The sequence below is a fragment of the Oryzias latipes genome, chromosome 18, assembly GCF_053564925.1.
Source record: "Oryzias latipes strain Hd-rR chromosome 18, Olatipes_Hd-rR_3.1".
Classification (NCBI taxonomy): domain Eukaryota; kingdom Metazoa; phylum Chordata; class Actinopteri; order Beloniformes; family Adrianichthyidae; genus Oryzias; species Oryzias latipes.
In genome coordinates, this window is record NC_136254.1 from 1,156,824 (window position 1) to 1,180,478 (window position 23,655).

The following is a 23,655-nucleotide window of genomic DNA, read 5'->3' on the forward strand; positions in this document are numbered from 1 at the left end:
GTGGCGCAGTGTTATAATTCCCATGCATTTCAATACAATACAGTGAAAATTGAATGCATGCATTAATGCCTGAAACTGAATACATTGAAAAACACTGGATCTGGACATATAAGGAATGTGGGCGTGGTTAGCATAAAACCACTGTTGCTAATGACAACAAAAAGTTTACTTTTATCGATTTGTCCGAAACTGACGTCAATCTGTTCGTCCTCCCGAGGGGACCGAAACATAAAATGGTTGCTATGGAGATAAAATTAACAGAAAAGCCACAATTTTGGAAAAAGTGGGTTTTTTATCAACTTATGACATATAGCTCTCACCAATGGAGGAATGTGTTTTTCTGAGTCAGTTTATGATGCTGATCGCTATGCTAGCACTTTAAGCTATGTTAGCATAACTAACATAGTTAGCATAATTAGCATTTTAAGTAATGTGTTTTTCTGAGAGAGTTGATGGTGATCGCTATGCTAGCACTTTTAGCCACATTAGCATAGCTAGCATAGTTAGCATAATTAGCATTTTAGGTAATGTGTTTTTCTGAGTCAGTTGAAGATGCTGATCGCAATGCTAGCACTTTTAGCCACATTAGCATAGCTAGCATAGTTAGCATAATTAGCATTTTTGGTAATGTGTTTTTCTGAGTCAGTTGATGATGCTGATCACTATGCTAGCACTTTTAGCCACATTAGCGTAGCTAGCATAGTTAGCATAATTAGCATTTTAGGTAATGTGTTTTTCTGAGTCAGTTGATGATGCTGATTGCAATGCTAGCACTTTTAGCCACATGAGCATATCTAGCATAGTTAGCATAATTAGCAAATGCCGTTTTGTCTAGCCTTTATCAAGATTGGGCAGTGAGGGCGGTGAAGGAGGCGGTGGTGCGTAGAGTTGGGCGTGGAAGGCGGGTTGCGTCTGCGGGCCATACAACGCCGCTTGCGGCTTTAATTTTTATTTATTTTATAGAAATATGTCTGAAACCCCCAATGATAAGACACACTCAACTAGAAGTAAAGGTGTTGATGGATTTGGGACACACCAAAGACCACGATGAGAGTCAGATGCAGGAGGGTCTTCCCTCAGCTCTACCCATTAACCCTAGTGCTATCTTAGATGACCCCCCCCCCCCCCCCCTTCCATTGACGTGTTCTCCCTACCATGACAAAGGTGGATAAAGGTGGAAAGATTTCATGGAATCCATGGACACCAGTGAAGATCACAAATCATTGAAGAAAAAAGGTGCTGACCCACTAGACAGTTGGGTCATCTAGACCCACTGTCTAGTGGGTCTAGATGACCCAACTCCCAATGTTAAAGTGCCTAGAATAGCACAAGGGTTACACCGCATTTGTTCATCTCCCCCTGATTCACAACGATTTGAATGAAGAAATAATCAGCTTAATTTTCTTTTTGTGTCAGAAAAAGGTAATATTAAGGTCAATAACGTGTTAAAAACACTTTTTTCATCACACTTTAACTTTGATGTTTATGGAGTGATATTTATGTCACCACGTTGACCACATTTGTGTTGCAAATGCAAAAATATTTTATTGAGGGGGAAAAATTGACGGCAAAAAAAGGGGGAAAAAACGTTTTTTGAAGAAAAGAAATGTTGAAAGAAAAAAAAATTGAAAGCAAATATTTAACATTTTGATTTGCAACCCAGAAAGTTCAGAGAGCCACATGGCGGCGTAAATATCCCTCCACTGATGTTTTGTTTTTTAAATTGAAAAAAGCCTTTGAGGTTTACAGTATTGAGACATTTGTAAAAAGAATTCAACAAGTTACAATTACAACAGGTATACAAAAATGTAAACAACATTAAAAAGAGTTCAATAAAAATATATACATATATATACAATAATACAGAAAAATACAAACTTAAATAAAAAAGATTAAACTAAAATAAAGGGGTTACACAGGCTTTGTAATGATCAATAACTTAGGGGTTATCAAAAAGCTGCAAGTTACCGATGATATTTTGAAGTTCCATAATACGCTTATTTTCCGTGAAGTTTACGGATGGAAAAAAAAGAGTAAAGTTATTTATGAAATGTAAAAAAATATAGTTTGATTACAACATTTAAAATGAATTCTGTGTTTTTGTTTTGTAAAATAAACCCAACAATGATAAATATCCTTACTTCCCTCCACAGATGTTGTCACTGCTTGCAGGAGGTTGAACACTTTGAACCTGCAGTCTTTTTTTTTACTTTATTATTCAAAACAAATATGTATGACAAGAGAAATAGTCAACAATAAGAATGCCAAGGGATGGTACATGTATTACAAAATAAATGTTACAAAAACAGATTACTATGCATTGAAAATGTTCAAAAACAGACAGTTTTCATAAATAGTGTGCAAATGAGATTCTAATTCTTTAATTTTTACAGGGGAAATAGTTGTTATGAAGAAAATGTTGAATTGTGAATATGAAACTTACTAAATATTGTAATTAGATTAATTGCCAATTTTATGTCTGATTTTATCTTCGTGTAGGCCAAATATGATGTATTCAATCAGATTTCATCTGAAATTGTGAGTCTAATTTGTACTTTTAACCTGCAGTCATTCACAAAAAGACACGCGGAGAACTCAGACGCTCTCAGCCAATCAGGGAGCTCTGAGCCTAACAGCTCCCGCCCCGGAAGAAGACAACCCGAGAGGAAGTGCCATAGGAATTCTCACGCGCCTGCGCAGCAGGGCGAGTGTTGTTTGAAGTCAGTTGGAGCCTGGAAGTGCCCTCCGAGTCCCCGAACAGGGTAGTTTGTGGCAGCGGGCGGTGATGATGATGTTGGGCCCGCAGCACCTGAACATGGAGCGGTCGCAGCAGCTCGTCCGCTACGTGGAGGACTACCTGGAGTGCGTGGAGTCTCTGCCTCTGGACATACAGAGAAACGTCTCTGTGCTCCGGGAAATCGACTCCAAGTACCAAGGTAAGGTCCGCGCGGACGCCGTTCTGCGGTCCGGAACGAGTTCTGAGTTCCTCGTTTCTGTGGGCTGCAGCCAGAAGGAGCCGAGCCGAGCCGAGCTGAGCTGAGCCAGGCGGTAGCGAGTTGAGCTATTTACGGGAAAAGAGCACAGCAGCGTGAGGTTCCTTGTTCCGAGGCGGATCTGTGACTTGTTGTTGGTAGGAGTCAAAGCTGGGGGGCCTTGGGGGGGCTTTTGGGGCTTTTCCTCGGAGTTTGCCTCGCTGTCAGAGACGGGCTGCATGTGCACGCGCTCCCACGGAGACCTAAGTGGGCGGCGCATGACAGCAGGTCCCGTTCAGCCAAAAACATCAGAAAGTCACCGCGTGGCTACTGCAGCCGGTACCACCGTTTGGACCGGTTCTGGAGCTTTTCACGGGAGCCTCGTGACGTCACGGAGAGCAGCCTCCTCTACATCCGACGTCCGACCATCCCACTGCTCCTCTCCAGTGTTGGGCGCAGGGAGCAGCCCCTTCGGCTTCAGAGTGACGTCACTTCCTGTAGGCGGGACTACTTTTTTTGTGCTATCTACTATCTGCCTACTTTTATATACATGAAGCACATTGCGAGCTTACAGCCTTATTTACTGACTAATTACTTTTCAAAATGGTGCAAAAAACAATCAAAACACATAAAATGTGCTTACTTATGCTATAACAAAAGCCCAAATCTAAAACAATCTGAGATATTATGACAGAGAAATGTAACTTAAGTCAGTAGAGACGCAGAAACAAACTAAATTACGGCTTTTCGCAGAAACTCCTGCGTCGTGGCGACACCGCCGTAACTCGTCATGACGTGACGTCCTTTTCAACGTCCAATCTGTTGGGAAAAGTAACAGGTAGTTGAGATTTTTTCATTGTCTGTATTGGAGAACTGGACAAGTGGCTCCGCCCCCCCTGGTTTTCCAAACAGGAAGTCGCTCTAAGAGGCCAATATCCCATAGACTTCAATAAAGAAATAAGCAGCTGTTCCTCAGTCATTCTATTGGTCAGGAGAACCGCTCTGATGTTTTTGGAAACATTCTTGATAAACATTTTTTTTTTCTGTAGTGCAGGTTATAAACGGACCAATCAGACGCTTGGGTTAAAGTAGGGGGTCTCGTGTCCAACGTTCCAAACGTTTGACAGGTTTCTTTTGAAGTGGTTGGGAAGTGGGCCTCTAACCAACTCACTCCTGATTGGTGAGAGGGGTTGCCATAGCAACGGCTGGAACCATTCACTGCTTACGGGCGTCATGTGGCTCCAACATGGCAGCCTCCGTGTGGCAGAAAAAATCATGGAGGAATAAATGAATCTGAATCTAGATTGAAGTCTTTGAGGCGTGAAACTTCCTGTTCTGCTGCACTAATGCATTCTACTTTTGACCTTTAAGAGCCTAAGAATAATATTAACAAAAGGTAGCGGGACATCACTGTGAGTAATCAGGAGATGTCCCCTTAGTGCCCTACTCGCCAATTTTAACTGCACCCCCCTTAGTACACACACCCCTCCCCCTTCAATATATACATCCCAACATAAACACACACACATGCACACACACACCCTCTCTAACACACATACACGCACACACATTTTACAAGGAAGGTGGGACCTGGGTCCATCTGTCCCCTACCCCTTCCCTGGTGGGGGGTGCGGGCCCCTTGGCGATGGCGGCCGTGTCCCTTGGGTGCCGGCTCCCTGGGCCCGGCGGTGCTCTCTCCGCACGGTGGGGGGGTTCATATTACACCTGAGCCGGGGGTGTTCGTGTCCCTGGGGGGTGGGTTCTGGTCCTTGCTCCTGAGCGCTGGGCCCCGCCAAACTTCCAACATGGCCGAGCCTGGTCGGGCCATATTTATAACATCCCTTGTGGGCCGCCCTTTTTTCCCCGGGGTTCCCCCCTCCTGGGCGGGGGCGGCGGGCCCCTGCCTTGCTCCTACCTGGACCAACCGTGGGCCGGGTGGGTGGCTGCCTGGAGTGCGGAGCGGGTCTCCCTTGGGGGGTCCTGGCTCGTACCTGGGGTCGGGGCGGGGGGATGCCCGGAACTCCTGGGTGGTGGTGGGGTGCTCGTCTGGGGCTGTGGGCGTCCCTCTCCGGTGGGGCCCTGCGTTGGGCTCTTCCGGCGCGGCGGGGGGCTGCTTTCCTGGCTGGGCTGGGGCGGCGCTCTCTTTCCCTCTGCGCCTCCCTGCTCTCTGGCTCTGGGGGCCTCGCGGCGGTCCGGCTGGCCCTGGCCTGGGTGGCGGTCTTGGTCGCCCGGGGGGCGGTTGTTCCCTGCCTGTTCCCGTGTGGCGTTGGGGGAATTCCGGCTGCCGCTGCTGCTGCGGCGGGGGTATGGGTGTGGGGGTGGCTGGGCGCTCCTCCTCCTTCTTTTCACATTCCACCATCCATTTTAGAAGAACATAAACACTCACCTGAGCACAGGTGTTAGCTCACCTTTGCACTAATAGTTTGCATGATTGAATGAATGAAAGATTTCACACTAGTTGGTTTAAAGGCATAGGTATGCGTTCGTGAACACTATCTGTTTTGTGTGCATGTTGACATGTGGACATTTTTGCGGCTAGCAGGTGTGTTGATAATATTTGAGTGTGTGTGAACAGGCCCCGCCCTTTTTGTACTACATTTGAACCGTACCGTAACGATAAACAACCAGTAAACCTGTCTGCTCTATGCTGCTTCATGGTCTTACCCCCCTTCCCCTCCTATTATCACCCTCCTACCCCCCCCATCTCTCTAACGTCCCTTTCTCTTCTTCCCTTCTTTCCTTTTCCGTCCGGTCCAACACCAAAGATTTTCAAACATGATTGAAATTAATAAAGTTTGGCCTCAATTACAAAAGGGGTTTATTCAGACATACCTTTGGTTTGTCTGAAGATTAATAACCCCTCTTGTTAAAATAAAATATGTCCAACACAAGAGGCCCTCAGCTCTCATCTGTTTGCCTAGCTGTTGGACAGGACAAGTTAAAAAAAAAACAAAAAAAAAACAAACAAAAAAAAACAAAAGGTAGCGGGAGAAATGGGGAAGGAGAAGCTTCTGGGTTTGGAGGTCTGGATTTCAAACCAATGAGGAGAACTTCAGTTTAATCTTGTTAATTTGAAGAAAGTTAGAGGAGAAGTAGGATTTAACGGCTGCTAAATGTTGGGTGCATGGATATGTGAAGTGGCAGCACTTGGTGACTCTTTTCTTCTCCAGAGGTCCTCAAGGAGGTGGATGAAGTCTTTGAGAAGTACAAAGACGAGGAGGACGCGGCTCAGAGGAAGCGTCTGCAGATCCAGCTGCAGAGGGCCCTCATCAGCAGCCAGGAGCTGGGCGATGAGAAGATCCACGTGGTGACCCAGATGACCGAGCTGGTGGAGAACCGGTCTCGCCAAATGGATTCGCACTCCCTGTGCCTGCAAGAGTCCTGTGACGCCGAGCGGCTACCTGTAGAGCGCCGCTCTAGCGTCCAAGAGTCTCCTGCTCCAGAACGTGCCTCCAACCGCCGTCCCCGTCGCCAGCGCAACAGTGAGAGCCGGGATTCCAGCCTGCCGTCTGCCAACGGATCTCTGCTAGACGATCCCCTTGACGATCCGCCGCTCCCTGCACAGCGAGAAAAGAAGTCAAAGTCTTCCAAGAAGAAGAAGCGCAAGGCCAAACAGGAGCGGGACACGTCACCCGTGGACTTTGCCATCGACCCCAACGAGCCCACCTACTGCCTGTGCGAACAGGTTTCTTACGGCGAGATGATCGGCTGTGACAACGAGCAGTGCCCCATCGAGTGGTTCCACTTCTCCTGTGTAGGACTCACCTACAAGCCCAAGGGGAAGTGGTACTGCCCAAAATGTAGAGGAGACAACGAGAAGACCATGGACAAAAGTCTAGACAAGAACAGAAAAGACCGCAGGTCCAGGTAGTGGCTGGTCTGGAGACTTGAGACGTTCAGGAACGTTTGTCGCTGGAGCACAGCTGTACAGCCAGAGCCCATACTTTGAACCCTGGGTGGCTGCTGTGAGACACCCCCCACCCCCCCACTCCCATTTCTTTGTCATTTGAATAATGTGAACGTTTCCTTGAAGATGCTAACGAGAGCTGGGTTACGTTGTTCAGACACTGGAAGAGAATGTCGTGTTCAGACTTGAGTTTTTTTGCTTCTTTGGGTCACATTTCTGTTTTTGGTCATTAAAACCGATCACCTGTTTATGATTGGTGTGATTGTTTGTTTGTCTGTTGTTTTTATGAACCAATGCTGCATTCACACTTGTGTTTAATGTACCTGTGGTTACCTTCTCCGGATGGAGATGAGCAGTGCTCTTCATCGTTCTTTAAGGCTCCCACGCCGCAGCCCGGATAACCATGTTCTGCTTTTGTTGTGAAAGACTTTGACAGGTATCCATATTAACTTTTTCTTTTTTTCTAGTCTCTTGTAACCCTTGTGCTATCGTAGGCACTTTAACGTTGGGAGTGGGGTCATCTAGACCCACTAAACAGTGCTCTGAACCTTTTTTCTTCAATGATTTGTGATCTTCACTGGTGTCCATGGATTCCATGAAATCTTTCCACCTTTATCCACCTTTGTCATGGTAGGGAGAACACGTCAATGGAAGGGGGGGTCATCTGAACCCCATAGGATAGCACAAGGGTTAACAGACATTTCAAGTAGAGTTTTTGTTGCAGGTCTTTGTTTCCGTTTCAGTTTTGGTTGGTCTTCCTCACGACTGGCCAACCCTGGTCCTGAAGAACCCTTAACTGGTTTTCCAGCCCTCCCCAGACGCTTGATGCTGACTACCTGCATCAGGTGTGTTCAGTCAGTCACGACCACGGACACCAGCGGGTCAGGGAGCGCTGGTCAACAGGCGGCGTGGCATCGTCACAGACGCTCTTAGAAAGTGGAAACAGCTGCTTTGAAAAACGGAGAACTCTCAGCTCATTTGAAAAAGCTGCTTTCACCTTCATCTCTGGTTAAACACCTGTGGATGCAGGTCTCTTCATCAATTATTGATCCCTAATCCAAAAATAGGTGTTAAAATGAAAGTGTCGTCTGTACGGCTGCTGAAATTTTATTAAAAATGAGAGAAAAATGGCTTTAACCTAAAAGAAGCCATGGTGACATCAGTTTAAAAAAAAGGTGAAATGTGTTCTGTGCTCCACCCCACAGAATTTTAGTTTAAGGTAAGAAAAAGTGGAAGTCACTTTCACTGAGCTCTTATTTTGAAAGCTTAGAGTTTCCTTTATCAGGATTTCTGCGAAAATCCTCTTAACCCAGCAGCAGCTGGAAACAGATTTCGTGGTCCAGACTCCCATCCCAGCTCCAAGACCTCTGCATGAACAAATGTGTGCAGACGTTATTGAAACAGGAAACAGTGGGTCCCCACTTCCTGTATCATGGAGGTACTTGGTCCAAAGACAGACATTCGTTTCAATAACTGAGGCATAAACATCACTGAAAAATACCATTTAATGAAAGTTTTAGTTGAACAACGGTGCCAAAAACTCCCATCTTTATAAACAGACTTTCTGTAAATCAGCATAAAACGATGGGTAGAGAAACCGCTTCACGTAACAGAACTACACCACACTACAGTCCAGCAGAAGCAGCTGCTACAGTCCCAGCCAACCGCTCTGTGGTGTGTAGACGCTCACTGATTACGGGCTGAGCCCCCGCAAACCCGAACCGTGTCCATGGCTCCACCGGGCTGCACCGCCTGATGCGGGCGAGCTGCAGCAGCAGGACTTCGTGGGGCCAGATCCCCATGGGGCCAGCCCCCCGTCCTCAGGCCTGGTCATCGCTTCCACCCGTTTTGCTCAGCTGAAGCAGAGACGACAGTCAGAGGCTCCTTCTGTCACCTGAAAACCAAGAACTCTCTGTACTCACATGCTGAACAGCCGCCCAGAAAAGCAAGCAGAGAAAGAGATGGCGGTTAGTAAAGAGACAAGAACAACAAGTCCACCATCTACTGGAAGAGAGGCAGAACAGCTACCTTGATCACATCCACCCAGTTCCATCCTCTGGGCAGTTCCCCCTTATGATCTGAAAGAACAAGGGAATCTTGAGAGGCCCACTCTGAGGAAAAAGATGTTTTTAACTTCTTCTTGAAGCATTTTCCCATGATGACGGACATGGGTTAAGAAAATTGGAGCTGCAATTACATCCTGAGAAGTTCTGTAAAACCAGGTGCAGATGAAAAAACCAAAAAAAACTACAATGGGTGGAGCTACAAACTCCTAGGGGCTGTATGCTAGTGGGAGAGGGTAAATAAAGAGATGATGGGAAATGGGGACGGGCTTACTCCACAGCAACAGTCTCCCCCTCACAACTCAGAGGTGAATTTCTGATGAACTCCTGCTGCCCTGCAGAAACTATGTCCCAGAAAATGACCTGTTGAGTGTTTTTTTATGGTGGCCCTGAAGGTCAAATCACATCAACAAATCACTCAACGCAAAACATTTGAAAGATCACAACAACAGTTCAAAAAGCTAAACAACATTTTAGAGAACAAAACAAAAACGTTTGGAAAACTAAATTAATCTCCAGGGCGGAAAAAAAAAAGAAATGTTAAGAAATAAAACAATGAGAAAGCATAAACGGTAGGTATTATGGGATAGCGCTGACAGGATGATGACATTTGTCCATCACTTTTTACATGAAGCGATACAGGATATCTTTCTCCAATCAGCGATGTCCCACAGTGGACCAACCTTTTCTGGTTCTTTTGTTCTTCTAAAATTTTATTTTGTTTTCTGAAATCCTCTTTTGGTTTTTATATATATTTGTTTCTGGAATATATTTGTTTTCTGTTGCTTTCTTGGCTTTGCTTTTGTAATAGTTGTTGTGATCTTTAAAAGTATCTTGTGTCCAGTGATTGTTGATGCCATCTGTACTTTGGGCCAAAACAGCATCGTCACAATTTAAAGACCACTGGGGATCATGACGGGAGCGGGACTTAAAACTCGATAAACGTAACAAGAATGAAGAATTAGGCAGGAAAGAAGCATTTCCCAAACTGGTGCAAGCAGGCACTTCCTAACTTTTCCAGGTATGGTCCGTAAATACACAGGTATGCCGTCTACAGGACAGGCCCTTGAATCCCTCCTTCGTGTGACACTGCAGACTAAACTCCATCCTGTGTGATCCTGCAGACTAAATTTCTTCCTGTGTGACACTGCAGACTAAACTCCTTCCTGTGCGACACTGCAGACTAAACTCCTTCCTGTGTGACACTGCAGACTAAACTCCTTCCTGTGCGACACTGCAGACTAAACTCCTTCCTGTGTGACACTGCAGACTAAACTCCTTCCTGTGTGACACTGCAGACTAAATTCCTCCCTGTGCGACACTGCAGACTAAACTCCTTCCTGTGCGACACTGCAGACTAAACTCCTTCCTGTGTGACACTGCAGACTAAACTCCTTCCTGTGTGACACTGCAGACTAAATTCCTTCCTGTGTGACAATGCAGACTAAATTCCTCCCTGCAGACTAAACTCCTTCCTGCAGACTAAACTCCTTCCTGTGTGACACTGCAGACTAAACTCCTTCTTGTGCGACCGTGCAGACTAAACTCCTTCCTGTGTGACACTGCAGACTAAATTCCTTCCTGTGTGACACTGCAGACTAAACTCCTTCCTGTGTGACCCTGCAGACTAAACTCCTTCCTGTGTGACCCTGCAGACTAAACTCCTTCCTGTGCGACACTGCAAACTAAATTCCTTCCTGTGTGACACTGCAGACTAAACTCCTTCCTGTGTGACACTGCAGACTAAACTCCTTCCTGTGTGACACTGCAGACTAAACTCCTTCCTGTGTGACACTGCAGACTAAACTCCTTCTTGTGCGACCGTGCAGACTAAATTCCTTCCTGTGCGACACTGCAGACTAAACTCCTTCCTGTGCGACACTGCAGACTAAACTCCTTCCTGTGTGACACTGCAGACTAAATTCCTTCCTGTGTGACACTGCAGACTAAATTCCTTCCTGTGTGACACTGCAGACTAAACTCCTTCCTGTGTGACACTGCAGACTAAACTCCTTCCTGTGTGACCCTGCAGACTAAACTCCTTCCTGTGCGACACTGCAGACTAAACTCCTTCCTGTGCGACACTGCAGACTAAACTCCTTCCTGTGCGACACTGCAGACTAAACTCCTTCCTGTGTGACACTGCAGACTAAATTCCTTCCTGTGTGACACTGCAGACTAAATTCCTTCCTGTGTGACACTGCAGACTAAACTCCTTCCTGTGTGACCCTGCAGACTAAACTCCTTCCTGTGCGACACTGCAAACTAAATTCCTTCCTGTGTGACACTGCAGACTAAACTCCTTCCTGTGTGACACTGCAGACTAAACTCCTTCCTGTGTGACACTGCAGACTAAACTCCTTCCTGTGTGACCCTGCAGACTAAATTCCTTCCTGTGCGACACTGCAGACTAAACTCCTTCCTGTGCGACACTGCAGACTAAACTCCTTCCTGTGTGACACTGCAGACTAAATTCCTTCCTGTGTGACACTGCAGACTAAATTCCTTCCTGTGTGACACTGCAGACTAAATTCCTCCCTGTGCAACACTGCAGACTAAACTCCTTCCTGTGCGACACTGCAGACTAAACTCCTTCCTGTGTGACACTGCAGACTAAATTCCTTCCTGTGTGACAATGCAGACTAAATTCCTCCCTGCATACTAAACTCCTTCCTGCAGACTAAACTCCTTCCTGTGTGACACTGCAGACTAAACTCCTTCCTGTGCGACCGTGCAGACTAAACTCCTTCCTGTGTGACACTGCAGACTAAATTCCTTCCTGTGTGACACTGCAGACTAAATTCCTCCCTGCAGACTAAACTCCTTCCTGTGTGACACTGCAGACTAAACTCCTTCCTGTGCGACCGTGCAGACTAAACTCCTTCCTGTGTGATCCTGCAGACTAAATTCCTTCCTGTGTGACACTGCAGACTAAATTCCTCCCTGCAGACTAAACTCCTTCCTGTGTGACACTGCAGACTAAATTCCTCCCTGTGCGACACTGCAGACTAAACTCCTTCCTTTGTGACACTGCAGACTAAACTCCTTCCTTTGTGACACTGCAGACTAAACTCCATCCTGTGTGACACTGCAGACTAAATTCCTCCCTGTGCGTCACTGCAGACTAAACTCCTTCCTTTGTGACACTGCAGACTAAACTCCTTCCTGTGTGACACTGCAGACTAAACTCCTTCCTGTGTGACACTGCAGACTAAATTCCTCCCTGTGCGACACTGCAGACTAAACTCCTTCCTGTGTGACACTGCAGACTTAACTCCTTCCTGTGTGACACTGCAGACTAAATTCCTTCCTGTGCGACACTGTAGACTAAACTCCTTCCTGTGTGACACTGCAGACTAAACTCCTTCCTGTGTGACACTGCAGACTAAACTCCTTCCTGTGTGACACTGCAGACTAAATTCCTTCCTGTGCGACACTGTAGACTAAACTCCTTCCTGTGTGACACTGCAGACTAAACTCCTTCCTGTGCGACACTGCAGACTAAATTCCTTCCTGTGCGACACTGCAGACTAAACTCCTTCCTTTGTGACACTGCAGACTAAATTCCTTCCTGTGAGACACTGCAGATTAAACTCCTTCCTGTGTAACACTGCAGACTAAACTCCTTCCTGTGCGACACTGCAGACTAAACTCCTTCCTGTGTGACACTGCAGACTAAACTCCTTCCTGTGTGACACTGCAGACTAAACTCTTTCCTGTGTAACACTACAGACTAAACTCCTTCCTATGTGACACTGCAGACTAAAGTCCTTCCTGTGTGACACTGCAGACTAAAGTCCTTCCTGTGTGACACTGCAGACTAAACTCCTTCCTGTGTGACACTGCAGACTAAACTCCTTCCTGTGTGACACTGCAGACTAGCGCTCAGACCTGTTCTGCTAATTATTCTCCTCTTCTGAGCTTTGGTCAGCTGCTCCCTCTTCTCCTTCTTCTTCATCGCTGAGGGGGCAGAGATCAGGTTGCAGTTTGATGTCAGGGTCTGAAACACGACAACGTTTCTGATGGGAAACACTAGATAAACTTAGGTTGTTAAAAACTGAAAATCTTCAATCAAGATGGTAAAATGTTGTCAGCTGTGGTGGAGTCACATCCGTAGTACTAACCACAGCTGAGACCACGGGTCTGTGGTTCTCCATCAGAGCCTCCTGGTTCTCCTTGGCCCACTCGAACAGAGTGTACGTCATAGCGGTGCCCATGTTGGCCTCCGCCTGCTCCTGAAGCTTCAACAGGATGGTATGTTTGGTTTCTGCGGAGCTGCAGGTTAAACCACATGGTGGAAGATAAAGGATGAGGGAAAAGCATCAGGTTTATCCGGCACGGTCTTCAGCACACAGTCATTCCGGACTTCTGGATCCTTCCTGTTCAGACACACCTCAGTAATACCCGGCTTACCTGTCTGAAACGGAGCTATTACAGCTAAATGTGATGAAGACTCTTTAAAACACAGTAAAGTCTTCCTCCCCCTCCTGGGAGCAGTCTGAACTTCAAGCCCATCTGGAGATTTTGTCTTGAAACTGTCCTCTGCACTGTTCACACAGGAATTACACCATTGACTGTATGAGAGCTGGACAGAGTGGCCCCCCCCTCTAGGCGTTCCAAACAGGAAGTACCTGCTGGCTCCAAGAAGCCAAAATCCCACAGACTTCTATAGACATAAACAGCTATCCCAGGGGTCGGGAACCTATGGCTCGCGAGCCATATATGGCTCTTTTGATGGTCACATGTGGCTCGCAGACAAATCTTTAATTATAGTTTTTTTTTTCATTAGACCAGTCCTTCTCGGGCGCGATGCGATGCCAGAGGCGCGCAGTAGTAGCAGTTCTTAGAGAGAGAAATCTGCGCCAGCGCTATCAGTTACTATTATCTATTATTTCACAGAGTTTGTACCAGCCGGAAACCTGTGAATTGCCGTGCCTAAAACTGCGCGCTCCCGTCTCTGAGAAAGAGCGCGCAGATGCGGGGACGGGATGTGTGAGGGAGAAAGCAGAGGGTGGGGTGTTGTGGGGACAGGCAGCAGGTGAATCGCGCAGGGATTGTAAAAACGTAAAACCAGCTGCCTGTCACTCACTGTGGCGTGTGAGTGTGTGTTTGGCTCCCCGTCTGCATGTGAGCAGTCTTTGTCACATCTACAAAACATTCAGACCTACGATCACGTTTAAAGTCTCAACGCCTGAACGAAGCAGAAACTCACCACGTATCAACCAGACTAGACCATCAGCAAAACTACCACGAGAAATACTCATCATTTATTAGCAACAGAATAACAATGTTATTAAAAAGAATCCACAGACTTATTGTACTTTAAAAATGTTGAAATTAAATCAAATGCACACATTCATTTGTATATTTAGTTTTAAACATATTGTCGCGGACTGAGTTTAACTTGGCTGTTGGGCCGCGTTAAAAGTTCTGGAGTTCATTGAACGCGTCAAGCAGAGATCTGATTGGCTCTCAGTTCTGTCGCTCAGCCTGTTGTTAGGTAGTTTGGACCAATGGGGTTCAGCTATGGGCCGAATAAGGGAAATGGGAGGACTGGAGCGGGAGCAGGGGAATATAAAGTTGGGAGAAGCGCTCTCGTGTCGGCGGGAGAGATTCAGGAGTTGCTGAATTAATTGAACGGCGTTTGTTGCGGTCTGCAGTAACCAGAATAAAGAACCTTAAAAGAGGTTAAGTCTCCGTGCCTCACTGTGGGGAAGGGACACTACATTATTGTATGGCTCTTTCGAAATTACATTTCAAAATATGTGGCATTTATGGCTCTCTTGGCCAAAAAGGTTCCCGACCCCTGAGCTATCCTAAGGTTTTTTCATATTTGATTCAAGTTATAACCAGACCAATCGGATGCCTCAATAAAAGGAGGCGGTCCCATGTCAAACGTTCAAAACGTCGGATTCCAACAAGCTCACTCCTGATTGGCCAGAGGGCTTGGCATAGAAACATTGACTTGGACTGACTCGGACCAATCACAGCTCACTAACAACATCTGGTTCTGACATGGCGATGTCCGTACTTCATTTGGTTGGAGCTTGAAGCAACCATTCTCTGAGGGTGACGTCCCAATAACTCAGTCCAGGTCCCTCATGCAGTCGATGGATTCCACTGAAAACGCTGTTTGTCCCTCATCAAGGCTGCTTTTATACCTTTAACACAGCTGGAACTCACCAGCTTGATCTGGACAGAATTGGAACGTACCATTTGAATAAATAAGTTCACTACGTCTGTATTTTACTGTTTTTAGACAACCTCAGCTGTAAAATGACGCTGGAATGTCAGAAAACTCCTGCAGAATATCATCTTAAGGACGTGTTTCGACTGGTTAACAGTTTACAGAAAATAAGTCTGTTCCGATTATTAAAACACAATCAAACAACAACATCCTACAACCGTACATCTCTGAATGCAACAATGAGGAAAAAATCCTGAAGTCCCGTCTCATCAACCAGCCCGACAGCTTGACTGACGGATGGAGCAGCGTTGTCTGAGGCGGTGGCTGCAGGCTCCATTCCTCAGTCGCTCGTGGAAAACTGGTCCTGGAGGTGAGTCGGGTGAACTCTGAGTTTCTGTTCCACGCACCCCCTTCTGGAGCTCCAGCTGTAGAAGGTGCTCAGCCTAACAGACGAGCTCTGTCCCCGCCAGACAGGTGACCTTCCCATCCCAAAAGCAGGTTTTGGTTCCTGAGATGGAAACATCTTGGCCACGCCTTCGGCTGTACCGTTCTGTGCTTCCAGCACCACGGCAGGGGTTGACATAGCCCAGAAATTTGCACTGGCCCACAGGGCCAGTAGTTTTTGAAAGTTACTGGCCCTGCCTGAAAGTTACTGGCCCGACACCGCGCATAGCGGGACCCGCCGCTCCGCAGGTGCTTGCAACTTTTGGGGGGTCCGGGGGCATGCCCCCCCGGAAACTTTTAATATGGTGCAATTTGGTGCATTCTGGTGACATCACTTATTTCTACACTTTTCAATGACTGAAAATAGACCATATCAAACTTAAATCTGCTCTAGTCTGTTTCAGATGTTTTGAAGAGAGCACTGCAGTGTAGTAGGAAACACTAGTTCAGAAGTTTTCATGGTGCTTCTAACGGCAAATATCGCAATAAATCATAAACCTTAAATGTGTTAAAACAATCTAATGGCAGCTTGAACCATTTAACGAATCAAATAAATCCCTTAATGCATTTGACCAATCGGATGGACGCCTTCACATTGTTGACCAATCAGATGGAGCCCTGTTATGTTAGATGTTTGTAACCTATGTCAACGTGGGTCATTTGGAGTATAATTTTTAAACTGGGAATGATTATTTGGTTATTTTGCTGTTTGTTTATATACCGCAAATTATATCGTTATCGCAATTTTAATCTCTGATATCGCATATCGCGAGTTTTCCTCATATTGTGCAGGTCTAACTGAGATCATTCAGCTAACTAGAAATACTTACTGCTTACAGTGTTGTAAAGAAAAACAAAATTAAGTAGTTTAACATTCTACTGCATTTGAGTCTGAGATTCAGGTATTTGGAGTTGCCTTTGATTCTTTGACATTCAGCTTAAAGCTTAGTGCATACAGTTTCATCTTCAATGCATTCATTAAATATCTTGCTGTCCATACTACTAATTATACCCACTACTCCATCCAACATATTCCTATCTATTCCTGCCATGTCTTCCACATCTCTGACATGCTTCAGTCTCTCTTCAGTGACGTTGTCGGATTTATAATCAAATGTAATCATAACCCACTGGCTTGTGCCTTCGTTGTTGCTGTTTAACATTGTTTAGTATTGAATTGTTACATTCAATAAAGTTTGAAAAAAAAAAAGTAGTGAGCGCGTGCCGCGTGGTGCTCGGCAGTGAAAGCCGAGCGCGAGCAGGCGGGAGAGAAGGAGAAGTGATCAAAGGTTTCCCATAGAAACCCTTGAAGTCTGAACACAGGACTAGCAGAAAAACTAAATTATGAAGACGAGGTAAATCTACACGTTTTCGCAAAATTTACTTTATTGAAAAAGGTGAAGAATATATAAACCGTTAGATATTTTAGTGGCCCGAGCGGACAAGTGAAAAGTAAAGTCTTGTGGTCCGCACTGCTCGAAAAACAGGACCGGGCCAGCGGACAAATGGCTATGTCGAGCCCTGCACGGCGTCTTCTGCAGCTGCTCAGCCCACAGGAGAGCAAACTCTTCTGAGGCCGCCCACTTCTGGCTCATGGAATGGGCTCCAGTAACCCTCACCTGGGTCAACTTTGCCCTTTGTCTAGAGGTGGGCGGGGGGAGTGGGATCGTAAACCCGTAACCTTGGAGTCTGGAGTTTCTTGTGGTGGATGAGTGTAGATTCTTTGCACTGCAGAAGCAGCCCGTGAGCTGATGTGTCAGTGAAGGGGCTGCTGAAGGTCTGGAGGGTCAATCACCTTCACCTTTGGCCATGAGCTACCGCCTTTCCATATAGGAGGACAACAGCTCAATCATTTGGGAGGAGGTTGGAGTAGAGATGCTAAATGATTCCCACTTAAGAATGTCAGGCAAACAGCAGGGATCCTCCAGAGCTCAGTGTCCCTGTGACAGAGCTGGAAGGAGGAGGCTTGGTCGTCCACATGAAGGCGGATGTGGGCAATAATGGATGTAAAGGCCACAGGTTATTGTATTAAATCAGGGTTGTTTCTATGGATGTTCTGAGAAAACCAAAGCCAGTACACGACAGCACAGGACTTTAACCCCAACGCTACCGGTTCTGCTCACAACTTACATTCTGTTGTTGAAGAAAGCATCGAGGGAAATGTTTGGCGCCGTATCAGGGTAGGACTCTGGCCATGTGATGTCAAGGATGAAGGATTTGACGTCTTCAAGGTCTCCTATCTGTGAGCAAATGAAAAGAAAGTTTTCACAACCACACCGTATATTTGAATGGACGCGCCGAACATGCTAATGACCATGGTGATGTTCACGCCGGGACTCACCCTGAACTGGAAGGAAACTGGACTGATCTCCTTGAAGCATTCGTCGTCCCCGTAAATGGACTGAAGAGCCTCCAGCTCCATCTGGGAACACAGGAGGCACAAAGACCGTCACCGCCTGCCGCCTGTGCACGATCACTTCGCCGTTGAAGAACTTGGTTTCCGCATTGGAACGTTGACGGTGCTAAAATACGCCGTGGCGGCGCTCACTGGGATGGTTTAAGGCCCGTTCACACCGGGACGAATTTAGCCGCCGATTTTCGGCGACGTTTAACGCCTCGTGACTAAACAAAGGGCACCAACGAGAGTGTGCACACCGACGCGAAAAACGCCACGCTTCAAAGCGTCAAAAAAAAAAAAAAAAACGCCTCGAGTTCGTTTTTTTTTTTCGACGCATCGCGTCGAAATCTACTCGACCAATGAGAATGGCGCTTTTGCTCACGTGTCTGGAGCTTCTGAAGTTACAGTAAAACACAACTTGGGGGCGCTCAAACACAAAACTGCCTTGCTGAGCACACATACCAGCGAAGAAGTTAGACGCCAAGTAGCGTCTACACTGCCGCGAAGAAATAATGACGGACATTCTAAAATATCCCCGAACCAAGCAGCAGTTGGAGCTACTGGTGCTTGAAATATTCACGTTTTCTTTGTATGATTCTGACAAGCGCGTAAATACTTGCTCTCTTCTTCTGAGTGAAAAGCGACTTTAAGAAGCGTAAAGTTGCGCAGCGCCACCTTGTGTACAGGAGTATTTCTGTTTACATTAAGCGCCATCTAATGTCAGGGAATGAAATTGCATGTTCACTCCACTCATCGTCAGCGAAAATCGCCTGGGTGTGAACACAAAAAACGTGGCGAAAAACGCTGGCGAATAACGGCTGGCGAATATTCGTCCCGGTGTGTACGGACCTTTAGACTTTAATTTCGATTCAGAAAAAGGTGAGGGGGACTTGGCGGACATTTGGGAGCCAACTGCAGCTTTCTCATGACTTTGGTTCCATTTCACAGCTTTGAGAAAGATACCAGATAAATCAGGTCCCCAAAACCCCCTAAACATGGAGGAAACACGCGACGTTCGCCGCCGCAGACCCGAGTCTCACACGTCACATCATGACGAGCAATGTAAATGAGCGGTTCAGGTTCAAGCCCTCAATACTACATAATAAACAGCACTTGGAGGACGTAAAGCATGTAATGACATAACACGAACAATCTTGTAAAAATATGAAACATTCTCGCATCACTTGAATGTCGTGTGATAAACTGATGGTGTTTAGAGCACAGATGGGGAAGATGTGGCATCGAAAAAGACAAAGACTTGATGCATCTACCTGTGATTACCAACGTTGCTTTCTGACTGCAAAACAAAGGCGATCAGCACGCTTAAAATATTAATAACTTGCTTGATTTCAGGTCTATTTTATGTATTTCTGTGTTGGGAATTGGAAACTATCGTTTGTGGTCACCAACCTTTCTGTCTGGACTTAGAAATGTGTGTCTTATGGTCTCTATGAGGTCACGTTCAGGAGTTACCAACCTTCTCAAAGAGATTATGTCCACCAGAACCATGAGACGCCCAGGTTCACCTCTTTAGCCACGTCACGAGTTTTACATGTCACATCTTTTACATGCTTATATTTCTGTCCTAATAGGAACTTTTTTGTGTTTTGTTACTTGGAGAAGTAAAATACTTTTTTAAAACCTGCGTTTTAAAAAGTCCTCCTGTTTTTATACAGAGCTTTTGGAAAGACTTCTTCTTTATTCATTAAAACAATGATTTTGATGAAGATCTGACTTCACTAAAGCCAGCAGGATTCAGTGATTTCAGAACCCTGGAGCTGAGTCATGATGATGTTTTTCAGAAGATCTGTCCGCTTCCACGTTGACCCCGGGCCTTCAGCGTGACCCCTCGGTGCTGTGACCGTAACAGGCCGCGTGCTGCTCTGACCACAAACACATCTGCGCGAACCGGAACCGGAGCGGACCGGCTAGCATGCTAGCTGCTAGCAGCAGATGCTAACAGCTAGCATGTGGCTGCTAGCCGCGGCGTCATCCTACCTCCTGATCCTCGTTCGCTGTCATCGTGTCCCTCAGTTTCCTCTATTAACCTCCTGTTTGACAGAAGCCTGATAAATACTTAATAACCCATTTCCCCAGCTAAACCAAAGTCACAGCCTCTGACTGAACCTTTAGTGCAGCGTGCAGCAGCAGAGCTTCTAACGGGACACTTCGAGCATGCGCAACAGGCGAGGATCACGTGGTTCTTACGTGATGTCACGTGACATGAATCCTGTGTCCAGGTTTTGCATTCATTTGTTTTAATTTAAGAATATAATATGTATGCCGTTTATTTTAAATAATTTATAACTAGAAACATGAAAAATAACTGAAAAACGTTTGGTGACGTCACACATCTGAAAGATTCGTTTACGCTTGTTCACGTTGCACACAAAACGTTCTCAGTTGCAAATGAATATATTAAATATTTGCTTTCAATTATTTTTTTTTTGCTTTCAAAATATATTTTTTGGTGTCTTTATCGCGCTCTTGTGGCTTTTTATCATGATGGAGGACTTGTATAAAATAATTTAGAGCAGAGACTGAGAGCCAGGCCTTCTCCACCAGCATCAGTGTGTGACCTCACCAATGACCTTCTGGAAGAAAGGTCAGAAATTCCTAGAAACACTCCTGAACCTTGTGGACAGCCTTCCCAGAAGAGTTGTAGCTGGAACAGCAACAAAAGTTGGAGCCACGTCAGACTGAACTCTATGGCTCAGGGATGGGACAGACCTTCAGTTCATGTGTGAGTCACGGCAGCTCAGACATCCTACAGTTTTAAGGGGGGATTGGATCCCAATCACAAACCTGCATCAATAAAGCATCTGTTCTTGCTTTTGTTCAACGCCAGTCAGTGGAATACTCACAGCATCTCATTCCACTAAAGTCTTCAACCACACTTTCACTGAAAGGTCTGTACTGTGCAGCAGGGACTCCTGGGACTTTTTAGAAGGCCTCTGTGTGTGACAGACAGAGCTGTGGGTGGTAGTTTGTCCCTCATGGTGTTCCATAGATGAACATTCATGGCCAGCACCTGTCTGTTGAGCTGTGATTGGCTCACAAGGCTGATAAATAGCAGCAGTGGGAGTTCCATCTAGGTGCTGGTTTCCTGGTTTGGCCTTGGTGGGTGAGCTTGACATGACCTTTTTTACTAAAGCTTTTAATCATTTGAGTCCTTTTAAAGTTTTTAAGCATTTGAGTTTGCAAGATTTTAAACTCTATTCATATTAACAGGTGGTGGCATGAGTTCTGACCCTGGGGCATGAGAGGTAAAATAAGGGTTTGCAAAACATGTGTTTGTCCCAGGGGAGAACTAACTTATTTTTCTTTTTCCAGCAGAGTTGCCACTGCTGTTTTGCTTAGTGTTTTTAGTCATTGTTTTAATCAAGCTTGACACCCTTGCTTTTATCCATTTTTTTAAACTGTTTTGTGCTCACTTTTAGTATCTTGGTGTCTGGACCTGGCTGAAGGTGGCTGCCTCCTCTTATCCTTATGGTAGCTGGTGGGTGCCATATTTAGTATTGTGTAAGGGGGACCCCCCCTGTTTTCAGCCCATAAATTAGTGGTGACCTGCTCAGGTGCACCTCTTCTGTTTTGTATTTTCTTTTAATCACTGTTTGGGTTGTGGTGTATTTTGTGTGCATTTGGGCCCTGAGCAGGTACTCCTGGTGAGAGTTGGATCAGAGATCTCCCTTGGTGGTGTTTGTGGCTACCCGCCAGTGCAGTGGGGCTGAGGCAATCCAGGAGGCAGCCGGCCCTCATGCAGTGTTGGAGTGCGGTCCAACTGTCCGAGTCTATTTTAACTTTCTCTTTCATGGAATTTGTGTCAAGTTTTTAATAAATTGTATATTCTTAACCTTTATGAAATCCAGTCTCCATTTGGGGTGCACATGTAAGAGGGCGTACGGTCACACGTGCAATAAAACATTGTAGAAACCAGGTTGATACATCTGTCAGCAAAAGTTTATGTTTTTTGTGGTAAACAGTGGCGGTTCTACCCTGAATTACTCCCCGGGCGAGACCCTCCTCTGCCCCCCCCCCAATAGAGTCACTTTGTCCATTTATTGTTACTGAAAATACAGTTAGGAAATATTTAATAAACACAAATAATCTGAAATAAATATTATAAACTACAAATCACACTAAACACACTAGAATAAATGTAACTGCAGCACTAAGAACAGAAAACACTAAATAAAACCTAACCTTTGTGGCCTTCCTGATGCAACCTTGTCAATAACGTCATCATATGAAATCTGCTCCCCCCCTGAATGATACTAACAGCAGGTTAGTGAGTTGCTCCTGAGACATTGGTGATCTCAGGTATGACTTGATCAACTGGAGTTTTGAAAAGGCAGCAGCAGCAGCAGCAGCAGCAGCAGCAGCAGCATGCTACCATCACAGCTTATTTAACATTATGAACTAATATACAACAAAACACAACAAAAACTGTGTTACAGCAGAGCAGACAGACACACGAATCATAACTAATGTTACAAGTTAAGGCAGAGCAAACATTTAAGAATAAATATCTTAAAAAGGACGTTATTTGCAATATTTGGGCCTACTTCAGTTTTGGTCATGATAGACCAAACAAGAGATTTTTCCTCTGCAACGTTGTTGTTGTTGTAGGGCAGGTAGCATTCGAATATAGAAAACGTGCATCTAGCTATGCGATAATACCCTTTTCTTTGTCTCTTTTCTCCTCTTCTTCTCTTTTCTTTCTAAATTGGGCACCAGCTTTGACCTTTTTTCTCCATATTTCAGATGTTTCTGCATTTAGCATAAATGTCCTGACATAGGTATCAAGTCTGACTAAACCAACTGTCATCTAAGTGAAGAATTTTTTTTTGTTTTCCCATTTTTTATTTGAAATAACCAAAAAAGCATGATTTTTTTATACCTTTTTTATACCCGCAGCCCCCCCCCCCCCGTTCGTCAAACATTTCCAGCAGGAGCGCGTGCAGCCAGGGGCGCCAATTCGCTACATGGCGGCGCAATTTTTATTTTTCATCAAGCACTGAGCTGCCGCCCGCGACCGTTGCCCCCCTGGAAGAAGATCCAGCCAGGTTTGCGCATGCGTTTTGCGCTCCGTGCTCACCTCTCAGTCTGCACCCTTCACCCCGCGCCCCCTCCCTTCTCCTTCTTCACCCCGCGCCCCCTCCCTTCTCCTTCTCACACACATTTGCGTCTACTTCTCAAAGACAGGAGGGAGCTCAGCTGCGGGGCGGGGGCGCCGCCAGGTTTCAGGCTGTTACAAACTCTGTGATATAAGTAAACCAATAGTGATGCATAAAGTATTTTACAAGAGCTGAGCCGCTGGCGCCGCCCCTCCGTCATTTTTCCGCCCCGGGCGATCGCCCGTATGGCCCGTGCCTAAAACCGCTACTGGTGGTAAAGGTTGTGCTCGTCTGTGCACAGCTTTACCTCGCCTTCAAACTGTGTATGGAAGATTTTCTGCAGCAAAATTGGAGCCATCAGAAGGAAAAAGACCAAACGTCACAGGACATCTGTCCTTTTCTTGACCCATTTCGTCCTGTTCAGGACAGTGCGGTCCCCTGCCCCGGTCTTATGTTTGGGAAGAGTCAGTTTAACAAAAGTGTGAGAAAAAAAAATAAACATTCACAGTATTTAATGAGGGACCGAACACAAACTTACAATTAGTTTAGCTTCAGTGCGTTGGACCA

The 23,655-nt window shown here is 45.9% G+C and overlaps 2 protein-coding genes and 1 long non-coding RNA gene across 3 annotated transcripts; 2 read left to right on the forward strand and 1 right to left on the reverse strand.

Annotated features, from left to right (window-relative positions):
• Positions 1 to 2,015: 2,015 nt before the first annotated feature.
• On the forward strand, positions 2,016 to 7,127 carry ing2 (inhibitor of growth family, member 2). Its single transcript, XM_023966120.2, has 2 exons — positions 2,016 to 2,936; positions 6,143 to 7,127. The coding sequence occupies exons 1-2, from the start codon at positions 2,786 to 2,788 to the stop codon at positions 6,841 to 6,843; spliced, it is 852 nt and encodes a 283-aa protein (XP_023821888.1). The 5' UTR covers positions 2,016 to 2,785; the 3' UTR covers positions 6,844 to 7,127.
• Positions 7,128 to 8,366: 1,239 nt separating this feature from the next.
• rwdd (RWD domain containing 4) lies at positions 8,367 to 20,170 on the reverse strand. The gene is made up of 7 exons (XM_078936577.1): positions 19,970 to 20,170; positions 17,915 to 17,995; positions 17,704 to 17,813; positions 13,067 to 13,217; positions 12,834 to 12,942; positions 8,908 to 8,957; positions 8,367 to 8,804 (listed from the first exon to the last, which is right to left on the reverse strand). Exons 1-7 carry the CDS (start codon positions 19,991 to 19,993, stop codon positions 8,754 to 8,756), a joined length of 576 nt encoding a protein of 191 aa, XP_078792703.1. The 5' UTR covers positions 19,994 to 20,170; the 3' UTR covers positions 8,367 to 8,753.
• Positions 20,171 to 21,097: 927 nt separating this feature from the next.
• LOC105356499 (uncharacterized) lies at positions 21,098 to 21,824 on the forward strand. Its single transcript, XR_910623.4, has 3 exons — positions 21,098 to 21,237; positions 21,412 to 21,470; positions 21,628 to 21,824. It is a non-coding gene; the product is annotated as an uncharacterized LOC105356499 (long non-coding RNA).
• Positions 21,825 to 23,655: the final 1,831 nt, after the last annotated feature.

Coding starts and splice junctions, on each gene's coding strand:
- ing2 (XM_023966120.2), top strand. CDS start 2,786: ATGATGATGTTGGGCCCGCAGCACCTGAACATGGAGCGGTCGCAGCAG. Junction 2,937..6,142: donor AATCGACTCCAAGTACCAAG/GTAAGGTCCGCG, acceptor TTTCTTCTCCAG/AGGTCCTCAAGGAGGTGGAT.
- rwdd (XM_078936577.1), bottom strand. CDS start 19,993: ATGACAGCGAACGAGGATCAGGAG. Junction 17,996..19,969: donor CAGCGAACGAGGATCAGGAG/GTAGGATGACGC, acceptor CTGTGTTCCCAG/ATGGAGCTGGAGGCTCTTCA. Junction 8,958..12,833: donor GAGAATAATTAGCAGAACAG/GTCTGAGCGCTA, acceptor TTGTTCTTTCAG/ATCATAAGGGGGAACTGCCC.